This window comes from Solanum tuberosum, unplaced genomic scaffold (assembly GCF_000226075.1).
Source record: "Solanum tuberosum cultivar DM 1-3 516 R44 unplaced genomic scaffold, SolTub_3.0 scf00277, whole genome shotgun sequence".
Taxonomy (NCBI): Eukaryota; Viridiplantae; Streptophyta; class Magnoliopsida; order Solanales; family Solanaceae; genus Solanum; species Solanum tuberosum.
In genome coordinates this window covers 175850-190463 of record NW_006239197.1, presented here as the reverse complement: position 1 = coordinate 190463, position 14614 = coordinate 175850, and the positions used below count along the sequence as shown (strand labels likewise).

At 31.8% G+C, this 14614-nt stretch overlaps 2 protein-coding genes across 2 annotated transcripts in view; both read left to right on the top strand.

Annotated features, from left to right (window-relative positions):
• Positions 1–3310: 3310 nt before the first annotated feature.
• LOC102592380 (probable leucine-rich repeat receptor-like protein kinase At5g49770) lies at positions 3311–8911 on the top strand (the record flags this gene model as incomplete). The annotated part of the gene is made up of 12 exons (XM_006358501.1): positions 3311–3423; positions 3497–3571; positions 3788–3859; positions 4022–4096; positions 4281–4352; positions 4489–4623; positions 4773–5257; positions 6249–6407; positions 6493–6629; positions 6761–6980; positions 7045–7274; positions 7801–8911. Coding segments are annotated over 12 exons (2217 nt in total), but the record flags the coding sequence as incomplete, so codon positions are not given.
• A 1359-nt stretch (positions 8912–10270) lies between these two features.
• The window catches only part of LOC102592051 (probable leucine-rich repeat receptor-like protein kinase At5g49770), a 33205-nt gene continuing 28861 nt past the window's right edge, over positions 10271–14614 (top strand). The window contains exons 1-5 of the mRNA XM_015313945.1: positions 10271–10558; positions 11007–11127; positions 13945–13995; positions 14381–14455; positions 14543–14614. Of these exons, the coding sequence (XP_015169431.1) occupies positions 10459–10558; positions 11007–11127; positions 13945–13995; positions 14381–14455; positions 14543–14614 (419 nt within the window). The 5' untranslated portion in view covers positions 10271–10458. The remainder of the gene's footprint in view (positions 10559–11006; positions 11128–13944; positions 13996–14380; positions 14456–14542) is intronic.

The window sequence follows — 14614 nt, the reverse complement described above, 5'->3', positions numbered from 1 at the left end:
ACCAATGCAAATGACATGTTCACACAAATAATGAGAAGATGACCAATTTAATATCAATGTACAATTCACAACAATACAATCGTGACACAACATCAACAATTAAACAACAAGCCTTTTTATTACCTTTTTTCCATCACTAGAATTATTCAACATGGACAAGTCAACCCATCCAAGGGCGGATCTATAGTGTGTCCAGGGGAGTCATCCGACCCCCCTCGGAAAAAAAATTACACTATATATATAAGATCAATTTTTTTGTGTACGTGTATATATTTAAAAATTGAACCCCCTGAGCATATGTCAAAGGAGTAGCTCAGTGATTTATGGGGGTCAGGATTCAGCCTATGTGAGCTTTGGGTCACGGGTTCGATTCCAAGCAACAACATTTTTTTATTTGAACCCCCTTGATAGAATTCCTGCCTCCGCCACTGAACCCATCACCAATTCCCATTACTTCCAACCATATACCACAAGGAAATACATGAATTCCATATGCTTAGCAAGAGTTTAGAAATCCACTTGCCTCAAATAACCGAACAATCACTCCGAGACTTGAGTCTTCCCTTTCGTTGAGCTTCCAAATCAATACAATCTATTCAAGTACATAGTCACAATAAGATTCCGAAACTAACAACACTCATGTCACTATAGGTTTAACCTAGACCCAAAAGCTTACCCAAATTTATAATTAAGTTCCCAAGTCTTGATGCCCATTAACTTGTCAATTCTTCCAATTCCTTCAATTATCGTAAATCTAATGACATTCACAAAAATACGATATACTTAATGTTTAATTACCTATTTTAACCTTTTTCCATCATTAGAATTATTCAACATGGACAAGTTAACCCATCACCAATTCCCATTACTTCCAACCATATACCACAAGGAAATACACGAATTCCATACGCTTAGCAAGGGTTTAGAAATCCACTTGCCTCAAATAACCGAACAATCACTCCGAGACTTGAGCCTTCCCTTTTTCGTTGAGCTTCCAAATCAATGCAATCTATTCAAGTACATAGTCACAATAAGATTCCGAAACTAACAACACTCATGTCACTATAGGTTTAACCTAGACCCAAAAGCTTACCCAAATTTATAATTAAGTTCCCAAGTCTTGATGCCCATTAACTTGTCAATTCTTCCAATTCCTTCAATTATCGTAAATCTAATGACATTCACAAAAATACGATATACTTAATGTTTAATTACCTATTTTAATTAATATATCAAAATTAAAATACAATGTGATAATAACATAAGAATTACTAATTTTCGGAACCACTGGTTATGAAACCAGTGGTGGGAATCGACAAAATCAAGACATTAATATGTCGCCTGCAGGTTCCTAAATTTATAATATGTAATCATAACTTTATCCTCACAATTTTCAAAACCCACCAAGTGTACAACAATGACATTATTCTTTCCCCAAGAAATCAATTAGGCCTTGACATATATAGAGTAATAATCTAACTCTTTTAGTGAGAATTCAACTTACTACTTGAAACTGGAGATAGCATGTATGGAAAATAATTATATATATAAACTCCTAACAGTTCAACTCCCTTCATCCCCATAAATTGACAACAAACAAAAAAAGAAATATAATAATAATAACAATAATATTAGCACCGTTTCTTATCTACAAACTTACGAAGCAAATCATCCTTTTCCTACCTAATATATTATTATTTCCACACATATACATATGTAGAAATTAATGAAGAGCATGCAGAGCACTTGATGCGGTACCTGAAGCAGATCGAAACTCACGATGTCGAAACCCTACGCCCTTTTCTTCTTTTCCTTTTTCAGTTATGACTCAAATATTAAACCCCAAATAATTTAATTCATTTTAACCCATGGTCAAGTGGTATAGATTCTTTAATAAATGATCACTTTAACCCACTAACTATCGATTAATTAACTTAAGTTAAACAAATAGTTCAAAATTTCCAAAAATGACCTTCCGGGTCATCACAAATCTAACGTTGATAATTATCAATCACATTATTCTTTTGTATTTGTTGTTCTATGCAAATATAATAGTGTCAATTAATTCTTTTCATTTAATTTTGATTATTTGTTTGCAAAATAAAAAATGTTGAAAAATATATAACTACTTAAGATAATATAGCATATAGTATGTGATGTAGTGATGAACTCTTACTCTAAATTTAAGAAATGGGCGTAAACATATCTAACAAAATTAATAAAGACAAAGAATAAATATATATTTACCATTGTTAATGAGGGAAAAAATGACCAATAAATTTATAAGTGGACTAATATTTTCCTTTCACTTTATATAAGAGATCATCACTAAAACTCTATTAAAAGACGAAAATAATTGCAACCCAAAAAAATTATCATAAAATACAAAATCAATAAATAAAGTGCAAATATATATACACACAAAAAGAAGGATCTTTTGAGCAAGATAACTAAGGAACATTAGTAAAAAAAAAAGACACAAATAATGATACAACCCACCCTACAAGAAGTTTCATCATATAAATCAAAAAATAATTAAGAATATTTAAACATAAATTATGTAATTGTTTTCGGCATGTTCCTCATACTCAAATAAAGACATTATCAAAATCGAAAGAAGGACCATAATGTGTTTTGCCTCCAACATTCCCACGATGAAGCAATATAATTCTTAAACCAAAACTCAATATTGTTTTGTACTCCCTCCGTCCCATTTTATATGTTATCCCTTTCTATAAATAGTTGGTCCATAATACTTGTCATTTCATAAAATCAATGCATAAATTAGCATATTGTTCCTTTTTTACCCTTGTGAATTATTAGCATTGAAAACATACATTTGACCAACTTAGAAAAGTTAAGTAAATGATTCATGTTCATTGGTTAAATTAATTAATCAAAATAAATTAATTCATATTCATTGATTGAAAACTTGAGTTCCAAAAAAATTAAATAAGGGTAGAAGGGTAAAGTTACATAATTTCTTAACGCAAGTGCAAAGTAAAAATGTGACATATAAAATGGGACGGAGGGAGTAATTGAAACCCAAAAGTAGAAAATGGATGATGAATGCATGCCGATGAAAAGCTTGTAGAAGTTGCATAAGTTGTGAATATAGAACTAATAAGATAATTTTTACTTTGAGTTTGATAGATCATTTGACTATGCGATTGAATAGTATAATTTTTTATGTCCAAATTTATAGAATCCTATAGAGTATATGAAAGGCATGATATTAATTTCATGGAAGATGAGAGGAATTAAACATTTTAATTGAACTTATTATAGGTAATAACTAAGAAATTGAAACTTTCTGACAGAGCTTCATTGGCTCGATTTATCTGACAATCAGATAGAAGGAAACATTCCAGTCTCTAATGGGAGCAACCCTGGTCTTGATTTGCTTGTTAATACTGAACGCTTGTACGCATCTCCTTTTTCTTGATGTTGTTTTGTCTCTCAACTGCATTTTCTAAGATTATTTACATTTCTTCAGTCACTTTGGGAAGAATCAGCTATCCGGTGAAATTCCAGCTCGTCTTTTCCATTCTAATATGACTCTGACACATCTGTAAGTTCCATCGAATTGGAGAATGGAGTGAATGAATAATTTTGTCCGTAATGGAGACCTCACTTGTAGTTGAGCTTGCCTTTTGATATTCTTGTTAGTGCATGTTTTTACTTCTGAGAGTAGTCATGTGAAAGAAGCTTGATAATTATATCACAAACAACTTTCCTTTTGATCATGCTTTACAGTTTCCTCATGCTTGTATATTCTAACTTGTAGGCTAGTTGAGAATAACAAATTTACCGGGGTAATCCCGGATACATTAGGATTTGTCCAGACGATGAAAATGCTGTAAGTATTGTTATCTTGTGCTTTCCCTTTATAATCTAGTAAAATTTCTTGCTCTCTATGCCTTATAAATTGTTTCTGGTATTGTAATAGTCGTCTTGACAGGAATTGCTCAACATAGTACTATAACTATTTGTCCCCAATCATGGGCACTTACTTTTTCAGGGACATGAGCAGGAATGAATTTAATACATCAGATTTTCCTTCATGGATCCCAAGCCTGCAATCATTAACAACATTGTACGCTACTATGCTTTGTCTCTCATTTTTTTTGTATGTGTGTTTGTGTATGCGTGACCATGAGCAGGTTCACAAGTGCATGTGTATATTCCTGCATCCATTTGAATATGGACAGATTTCCATTTTTTTCCTCATTGTTATGGATTCAATTCCTAGAAATTCTTTTTAACCTTATGAATGACAGGGTAATGGAAAAGACAGGGCTTCAGGGATCAGTTCCAGCTAGCCTTTTCAGCCTACACCAGTTGCAGACAGTGTAAGTGTCCCTTTTACTTTGTGTTGTTTTTGTATAAACTATAGATTGAGTATCTGAAGTTGAATTTTATCTTAACTGAAATTTCCTAACTCTGTATAATGCTGATATTCGTTGACAATGTGCTCATTGCTTTCAGCATCTTGAGGAATAACAAACTCAACGGTTCACTTGAAATTGAATCGGCACATAGCAACCAGTTGCAGCTCATTGATGTGCAAAATAATCTTATCGAATCATTTACTCAAAAACCAGGGTATCCCTTTGAGATAATGTAAGCTCTATTTCATGAGCCATAGAACCTCCAAGTTGACAAGAAACACCATCAGTTCTTTGGCCTAGCTTATAGTGACATATGATTATTCTATGCTAAACTTGACTACATATTTTTCATTAATTCATTTCTTACTTTTTCCAATGCAGGCTTAAAGGCAATCCTTTCTGCAACAAAAGCGGAGAAGGGACAGAAACATACTGTATCGAAACTCAACAAACAGGGACAGATTCAACCTCACTACAGAATTGCTTGACAATTGAGTGCAGATCTAATCAAGTTTCTAGTCGTGCCTGTAAATGTGCTTTTCCATATGTAGGCGACCTAATCTTCAGAGCTCCTTCCTTTTTAAACTTGGGAAATATAGCTACTTATGAGACTCTTGAAAAGTCTTTGATGCTTTTCTTCCAAGAACGTCAACTGCCCGTGGAATCAGTTTCCCTCCATAACCCAACAATAGATTCAGATGACGACTACCTTGTAATACATCTGCAAGTTTTTCCTTCTAGCCAAGAGTCTTTCAATGCAACTGGAGTTGCCGGAATAGGTTTTGTGCTTAGTAGGCAGATTTTCACGCCCCCGTCTTCCTTTGGACTTTATGTCTTCAGTAGTGATGGCTATAAATACCTCGCTGGTAATAGAAATATTTCCTTCTCCTTATTGTCACTCATTTCTCATCTCCTACATATTACACAAAGTTAGAAACAGTATATAAGTAGGAAGTTCCTAACTTAAAAGTTGAATTACCATTCTGTTCTTATTTTATCTCTAAACTAAATTCAATATTAAATAATAATTTTATTTAAATTCATGTATCTAGATACAATGGTTCAAATTCTTTGGGAAACAGTTACAATGAAGAGGAAAGACCAAAAGTTGCCTTTTGTGTGGTTTTTTTTAGTGCTATGTGCTTTTGATTCTTCTTTCTTAATGTTTAGTGATTTTGATGTATTCTTTGAGTATCATCTTTTTTGTTAGTTTTATGTTATTTGATTTGCTTAGCCTCAGTGTGCTTTCTATCTAGACTAGAAAAGGTTTTTGCGGTTATTATTTTATTTTTGTGTGGTCTTGTTAATATGTTGTACCCTTGAATGTTTTTTTTTATGTCTATATTTTGATGAGTTTTGTGGTAATTTTGAAATGTATTCTCGAGGGTATTGCTCAAATTTATACAATATGTGATACTTTTCTATTTTTTACCTTGAGATTTCAATTACAGACTTTTTCATCCTTTAAGAAAGGTATTTATTACTGTCAACGCATATTATAGGATTGTAGAGACGTAGACTTTCAGAAAGTCATCGTAGTAATGCCACTTTTATGGTAACAATTAAAATAATAAGGTTTAATCTCACTTTTATGGTAACAATTAAAATGACAAAATGAAAAGTCATGCAAATACAAGTGACCAGTAATTATCTATATTTGATAATAGGATAAAATTACTTCACAAAATTTAGAGTATACATATCACCCTTCATTGTTTTAAGTTTACGAGTATATTTCTTTTACTTTATGTCTCATTTATATATTTTATACAAACTCAATATTAATTGATAGGGTACACGTCGTGAGCCAAGACTAGTATATTTATGAAGTCTGAGTCTGTGTATGCTGTTTTCCAGAGACATCCAGCGGATCAAAAAAATCAAGTAGTACAGGCATTATCATTGGAGCCACAGTTGGTGGTTCTGTCCTTGCAATTTTAGCACTAATCATTGGTATTTATGCTTTCCGGCAAAAGAAAAGAGCTGAAGATGCTGCAAAGAGGATCGATCCTTTTGGTAAGAGTTGGAACTATCTATTAGACCATTTACCTATTACTACTTCATCTTACGGTGATTGTTCCTATCTTTCTTCTTAATGTAGCATCATGGGACTCAAATAAACATAGTGGTGCTGTTCCACAGCTGACAGGAGCTAGATTTTTCTCATTTGAGGAGCTCAAAAAATGGACCAATAATTTTTCAGAAACCAACGATATTGGTTGTGGTGGTTATGGAAAGGTTAGTTTTTATTGAACCCATAGTCTCCACCATCATCATATCAGTATATCAAGAAGTTTGTTTGAACCAGCTTTGAAAGAAACAATTGAAACTGTAATGAGTTTTTAAACTGTACAAGTGTGTCTCTACAGGTTTACAGAGGAACTCTTCCGAATGGAGAATTAGTTGCAATTAAAAGAGCTCTACAAGGGTCTGCGCAGGGTGCACGTGAGTTCAAATCTGAGATAGAGCTTCTCTCAAGGATTCATCACAAGAATGTTGTTGGCCTTGCTGGCTTTTGTTTCGATCGAGCTGAACAGATGCTGGTGTACGAGTATATTCCTAATGGCACCTTAAAAGACGGTCTTTCAGGTATATATTGATTCATTGAAACTAACTCACCAAAATGGAAATGTAATGAAATTTGTACTTGTAGGTAAGACTGGGATCAGGTTAGATTGGATGAGGAGACTGAATATAGCCATTGGAGCAGCCAGAGGTTTGCAGTATTTGCATGACCTTGTCAGTCCCCCCATCATACACAGGGACATCAAGTCCAACAATATTTTACTGGATGCTAACCTAAACGCAAAAGTTGCTGATTTTGGCCTGTCCAGGTTTCTAGGTGAAAAGGGTCACATTACCACTCAAGTCAAAGGAACAATGGTGAGTAAAGATTCTATAAACGCCTGCCTGAATTTGTTTCGTTTTAGAATATTGTATGCTTGTATCCCTCAAATTTCTGATGTCCAGAAAGTTCAGAAATTTAATGTGTCCATAATTTCTAGTCCTGTAATAACCATTACAAGCACTATTTCATTGTCTAGTAAGAACATCTGAAGCTCCTCCTTTCTCATCGACCACCCTTCCCTCCACCAAAAATGAGTAAATAAATAAGTAGGAACAGGAAAGTACAAAAACGTTTTATTTATTTTTTGCATATTCTCTCAAGGTAAGGGACTTGTAGGTAATGATGCTTCAAAACACCAAATTCAAGGAGAAATACTACCTTAATTAGGAAACAATTGAGTTATCGCCCATATAGAAGCTACAAGCAGATAGAAGCTTTTTAACGTTCATATAATGTGATCTTGCCATGTATAAAAGGAAACAAGTTGAGATGTTGCAGAAAAATGTGTCAGTATTTACCTCATAATCTATGTCCTTTTGATGGTTGCCTTTTATTTATTAGGGATACATGGATCCTGAATATTACATGACAAACCAGTTGACAGAGAAGAGTGATGTTTTTAGCTTTGGAGTGGTGCTGCTTGAGATAGTCACAGGAAAAGTTCCTATTGATAAAGGAAGATATATTGTCAAGGAAGTGAAGGATGCGATGGACATGACAAAAGATTTGTATAACCTTCATGAAACTTTGGATCCTGTAGTTCGTTCGGGTGCAACTCCTAGAAGCTTAGAGGAATTTGTGGTTTTAGCACTCAAGTGTGTTGAAGAAGGAGGAGTCAATCGCCCAAAAATGAGTGAAGTGGTGAAACAGATTGAAAATATTATGGAGATTGAAAGACTGAACCCCTATGCAGACTATGCATCTACTTCAGCAACCTATGAAGGAGAAAACAAAGGCTTGAACCATCCTTATACTGAAAGTCTCTTTGTCTATAGTGAAGCATAATTTTCTCATCTTGTATTTTTTCAATTGGATTACAAAAAAGCACAAAACAAAACAAGAAAAGAAGGGAAAATAGTCAGTATAGGGTTGGTCACTTGTACTTGAATTAGAAGTAAAATTGCCATCATTTTAGGAACAGTCTGAAGATTCAGTAACTAAGTAGTTCAGGACATTGGTTTCTCCAACAAAGCAGAGAAATACCACACATTCTTATCGATCCCTCGATCAAGCTCTAGCATAGGAAGATAAGCTACATTTAACTGTGATTCCAGGCAGAAGAGTCCTCCAGGCCTCAGAGCTCTGTATATGTCATATTGAGTGAACTCAAGCATGGTATCCAGAATCCAATTGTTCAAGATACGAATAGAGTGCAGGATATCCAGAGTATTCTTGAAGAAAGGAAGCCTCTGGGAGACGCCAACGTGCATTGATATTAATCCCCTGAATGCAATGAAGCTGTTGAATGGACCAACCAAATTCATGGAAGTTGTTACAATGGTTACATTCCTTTCCTTCATCCTAGCAACCGTACCGAGGAATTCTACTGAATTCCGTGCAGCTATGTTGATCTTCCAGAGTCTACCCAAAGGTTCAAGCCAGATTGTAGGAAGTGGGTGATACGTTTTTGTATTTCTATGAGAAGCTCGACGGAACCCACAATTTCCAAGTAGTAAGTTGTTGGCATATCGCGTCGTAACTCTATCCTAGATTTAAATAGAGGTAGTCCTAGATCAAACTATTAGGAATCAAAGCAAGAAAAGTAGCTGATGGAACGGGGGATCACACCTTTAGAAGTTTTTGAAATCCCAACAATATTTACTATATAAAAAGAATCCAGAAAGTCTGATGGCTTTAAAGGATAGGGGTTCAATTGTTCCCTGACGCCTGGTTGCCATAACCTGATCCAAAATTTAACATGTTATAACAGATTATTTACTACTTTATGCATCTGTCTCATTATATGTGAAGGGGTTACTGTTTGGAGAATCAAATAATTTATTTTACCACAATTTTCTGAATTTTTTTAAAAACATTTTGAATTATTAGTTATGTTGACTTGTAATACTTTTTGTATAGATTTTAAATATGTAAACATTATTGAATCTACACCCGGAATCATAATCAATATGAATGTCACTTATTTTCCTACTTCCACTGAGGAAGCCATTTTCAAAACCTTACTTTTTTAGAAAAAATAATTTCCGAAAATTTTGACCAATAAACATTAATGAAAAAAAAGTTGCCAAATTCCCTTTCTTTGGACAACCAATATGAGTAGTGAGTGAACCCACCTCATTAAGAGCAACATATCTACCTTAGTCAACACAATGGACCCAGGCCCTTGCTTCGGATGATCATAGAAAAATCAATATTAAAGTCACAATAAATGATAGGGAACTTACATATTTGGCCGCTCACCCAAAAATAAAAATCCGCACATAAAAATATCTTATATATATTTTCTTTTCGTTCATTTTTACTGGTTCATGTTTGACTTGACATACCATTTAAGGTAATTCTATATTCAAGAGGACTCGAGCCTATGACCTCTGATAAACTTTTATACTTAAAAAAAAAAAACTAGGATGGACTATTTTTTCATCTTTAGAAGAGACAAAATCATTCTAAGAGTACTGTACAAGTTAGGGTCCAATTAATGCATGATGTAAGTTGAAACATAACCTTACATAGAGGGAACTGTGTTTTTTAGCCCCTACAAGGGTGTCTCTGTTTTCGTGGACTTAGAATGTTCACTACTTACTACAACAGTAGTATTTAGAATGATTAAGCTATCACGTTGTTTGATTGGGAACAAGTTATTTTATAATTATTAATTCCAGAATAAGTTATTTCATTATTACGTATATGAAATAATTTATCTTATTACTAAGATATAAATGGTGAGATAAATAATCTCAGAACTGTCTAATGCCTTCAATCAAACGCACGGTAAAAAGTAGACCTACATTTTATTTCTAAAATTATTACATATCTTATACCTCACATTAAACACTGCTCAAGTTTACGGAGAGAGAAGACTCGTATACGTAGAGAGATATTATCCTTTTGCTGTTTAGAGAACAGTTTAATCCTCAAAACAAACCAAACACTTGTGGTTTCTCTTTCTTCCCATTAGTCTTTTTTTTCTCTCTTCATTTTAGTACACATATTGGCCCATAAGAAGAAACTTAGGTTGCATGGTGGTGGATTTAAACAATGGTCCAAACAAGAACAATCCAACTGATCATCTTTTGTCTGCTTATTATTTCTATGCAAGTTTTGGTGCAGCTGGGAGCTTCAACAAATTCTGGTGACTGTAAGTCCTACTTATCACATCTCTTTTGTTGTTTTTTTACTCTAATAATCATGAATTTAACTTGTATACACCATATCGCGAATAAAAAATAAAGTTATACTAGTACCTAGCACAGTTTAACATGTTATATCGTAAGTTACTTATTGTAAATAGTTATTTTTTAAATGATCTGAGTTATGAAAGCAAATTGTTTTCATTTCTTTTCGGGTTTTTTTACTAGGGAATATATTAGTGTCCACTATTTTGACTCCAATTTGTTTTGATCCCATTTTCGAGTTCATTACTTAAAAGGTCATTTCAATTATTAAACATAGTACTGTTTTTCGTTGTTTTGTATCAGAAAAGTCAAATATGATTTTCTTCATCAATTTCATTCCGTATGTTCTGAATTTTTTTAAAAATAATTAGTGTATGGTATTTTTGTTCAAAAATAAAATGATTGGTGCAGATGTTGTGTTAGAGCCACTGAAGGAAGAGTGGGAAAACATACCTCCAAGTTGGGATGGGTCTGATCCTTGTAACGATCCATGGGAAGGCATCGACTGCAACAATTCACGCGTTATTTCTATGTAAGCCTTTTTTTGTGATTAAATTAAAATTGTTAAAAGAGAATCATATTAATCGGAAATAATAACAATATTACCACTCTTTAAATTATTCCTAAATTTATGAATAAAATGTTGAAATTAAGAAATAAAAACACAAGTGCACTCTGTCAAAAATTCCATTTTTCCTTAGCTCGACAACGTCACATGTTTAATTCAATGTTCACCCACCTCATTTATGCCAGCTAAATAATATCTTCGATTTTTTTTTTAAAAAAAAAAAAATCTTCAATTTTTTTTAAACACTAGAATAAATAAGGAATTATTTCCAAAAAAAAGCAAAATATTTTTTTTCTTAAAAAATCTTAATTAGTAAGAAAAGTACAAAAATATGTAACTGTTACTGTATTTACTCTTCCATTTTGGTCAGTTCATGCGTATATATAATAACTAGTTCTGGACACGTGCGTTGCACGTGTGTTCCATGTTAATTCATGTTGACTCAGCGTCCCATGTTGATTCATTCAAATATTTTATATATATATATATATTATTTTTTACAATAGTCTAGGTGTTTCATGAGTTGTTATCGGTAGGTTGTTTATGTAAACCTAAAAAATTTAACTTGTTAGTTAACTTAGGCTTGCACAATATTTAGAGAGTTTATTGTTTGCATTTTTAAGAACAAATATGTGGTATAGATGCAACAAATATTATGATATATTTATATCTAATATAATATTTATTACGATTATGATTATATTTAATTTTGTCTTTCACAAAATTATAATATTAGTATTTAATAGAATGATTATTGCTTTTGAAGGCCCACAATATAATGATGGATTGTTAGAAATTTGATATTAATGAATGATATACATGTGCATATAAGAATAAACTCTTCTTTATCTATAGCAAATTTATAAGTGGTTTAGACATTTAAAATGTGATTTCTTCTATGCTCAGATATAAGATAATTTCACATTATTTTAAATTGTCACCCCCTTCTTCACTTCACAAAAATTAAAATTATTAATGAGTGACACCCCTTCAATATTTATGATGTCATGACGATTTAATACTTGAAAGAGGTAAAATTTATTTAAAACTCTCATATCAGGTTGCAGATTTCTTAATTTGGAGAATTATAGTTAAAGGATGAATTTTAAGAAACTGTTAGATTAGTTTACTTTTTAATTATATTTCTATTTTATAAAGTTTGTATTGAACTATTGATAGATGTTAAAATTGAAACATGATTATCGTGTTATATTTTGTAAGAACTATATTTAATCAAATAAAATAATTTAAAAAAATACTTTATAATGAGATGTTAAGAATAGTAGAAAATTTCAAATTGCACTTGAAAAATTCCTTTCTCAATCATGAATTCGAGCTTACTACTTGAATCATGAAAGGCGATTTTCTCACTGCCTATTCAATAATTGATTCCTCAAATAGAAACTAAAACACATTATAAATTGTGAAGTCTACAAGCTAATAATTTTCTTTAAAATGAAAAATTGCCAAACCAACAATAATATAACATGCAACCAAAGCTAAACAAAATTAATTTAACATTGCATCAAACGGTTGGCTATATGTGATTTACACTCCTAGCGGTATATTGTGTTAACTGTTGAGTATATATATTAGATCAAAACATCTTCAATTACAAAACTTCGATTGCAATTTCTTAATAATTCTCTTTTGATCTCATGGCGTGTTAAAAACAACAGGAAAAAATATGATATTTAATATGATAATAAGGAAAAATTTTAAAATAATAATAATTATACATAAAAAATAAAAAATAACTTATCTAAAGCATGAATTTAAATACGAAAATTAAAATGTTTTTATTTGCAACTTAGAGTTTTATATGAATAAATTTACAATAAACCGTTACAGTAGAATTCATTCAAGGATTTGAAATATCAGATCAGATAAAAAAAAAGAAAATAACAAATATAGGAATAATGTAATTTCATAGAACATGAAAATGATCATGGTTATCAATAAAGTTGCTTAAAATCCAACTTGTTCTTTTAAAGATTGATTTCAACCTCCGGGAATATTTCAACCTCCCTTCTCTCATTGTAAACTCCATTAGAAGATCTAACAATTTGTACACATTTCCTTTCTGTAAACTAACAACGAATATAAGGAGAATTAGTGATCAGTGTTATGAACTGATGAAGCTAAAAGTGATATTAATACTAAAGGATAAAAACAATATAAATATAGACAATTTTTTTTTTATTTCTTCCAAAGTGTACCTAAGTCTCTTCAAAGTGTATAGATTGTTGTGTACAAATAACCAACAATTTAATAGGACATCATAGAGTAAAAATCAAAAGGTATCATAATCATGCCATTAATTTCTTGAGAGTGTGGGAAGATTATGAAGGTGTGAAGATTAATGATGAGATAGTGGAGGTGTGGTATTAATACACATTATGATAAAAATTACACCTAAAACTGATCAGATGGAGAAACGAAAAGTTTCTCTAATAGTTTTTCGTAACTTTATAATTAATTATTTTTACAACTCCTCATTCTCCTAACTTTATTTTAACAAAAAAGTGAATCAACTTTAGCAATTTAGGCATATTTAATATTTAATTAATTAGATATTTTATAATATTTTAATTTAGTATAGGGATAAAATGGTAATTCAACTTTCAACTTTTTTTGTTCATGCTTATAGTAATATATGATATGATAAAACTAAAATGCTTATTATCTAATGAAACTAGGTAAAAATTAAATCATATTAATTTTGTTAAATGACATTGCTAATTGTAATTTGTGGTACTAATTAATGATTGTGAATTTCAGAAAATTATCAAGCATTAATCTGAAAGGGGAGCTATCTGGAGATATCGAAGCGTATGTCTTCTACTCATCATAATTGAAAATGTTAAAATTTGAAAAAAAAAAATTGCCTAAATTATGTTCGCTCTGTTTTAATTTATTTGTCTGTTTTGGACTTGACAAAAAATTAATGAAAGTAAATAAGACTTCTGAATCTTGTGTGGTAATATGACCATTTTTATTTTTGTGCTCGCCAAAGTGTTCCTAAAGGATTCATTACAAAAAATAGTTTAATGATTTAATTTGGTGTGATAAAAATGAAAGTTGAGTAATCATCTGTTAAATTAATCCTGTTCTTGAAGCACCATTTTGCTTGTGATCAAGCATTGCATGCACACAAATATTTTTGACTGTTGAAAAAGTTTTAAATTTCTGTTCTGATTATCTGTTTCCTTAATAGGGATCTATCATACAACAAAGGCTTGACAGGTTCACTCCCTCAATCAATTGGAAATTTGAAGAGTTTATCAATTCTGTAAGGGTATTATTACATGATATGATTAAATGTTGTTAAATTCACCAGCTGATTTCTTTAGAGTAATTGCTCCGAGCTGCCTCGCAGGATCCTTGTTGGTTGTGGGTTTTCTGGACTGATACCAAACACAATCGGATCCCTTAGCCAGCTGGAATTTCT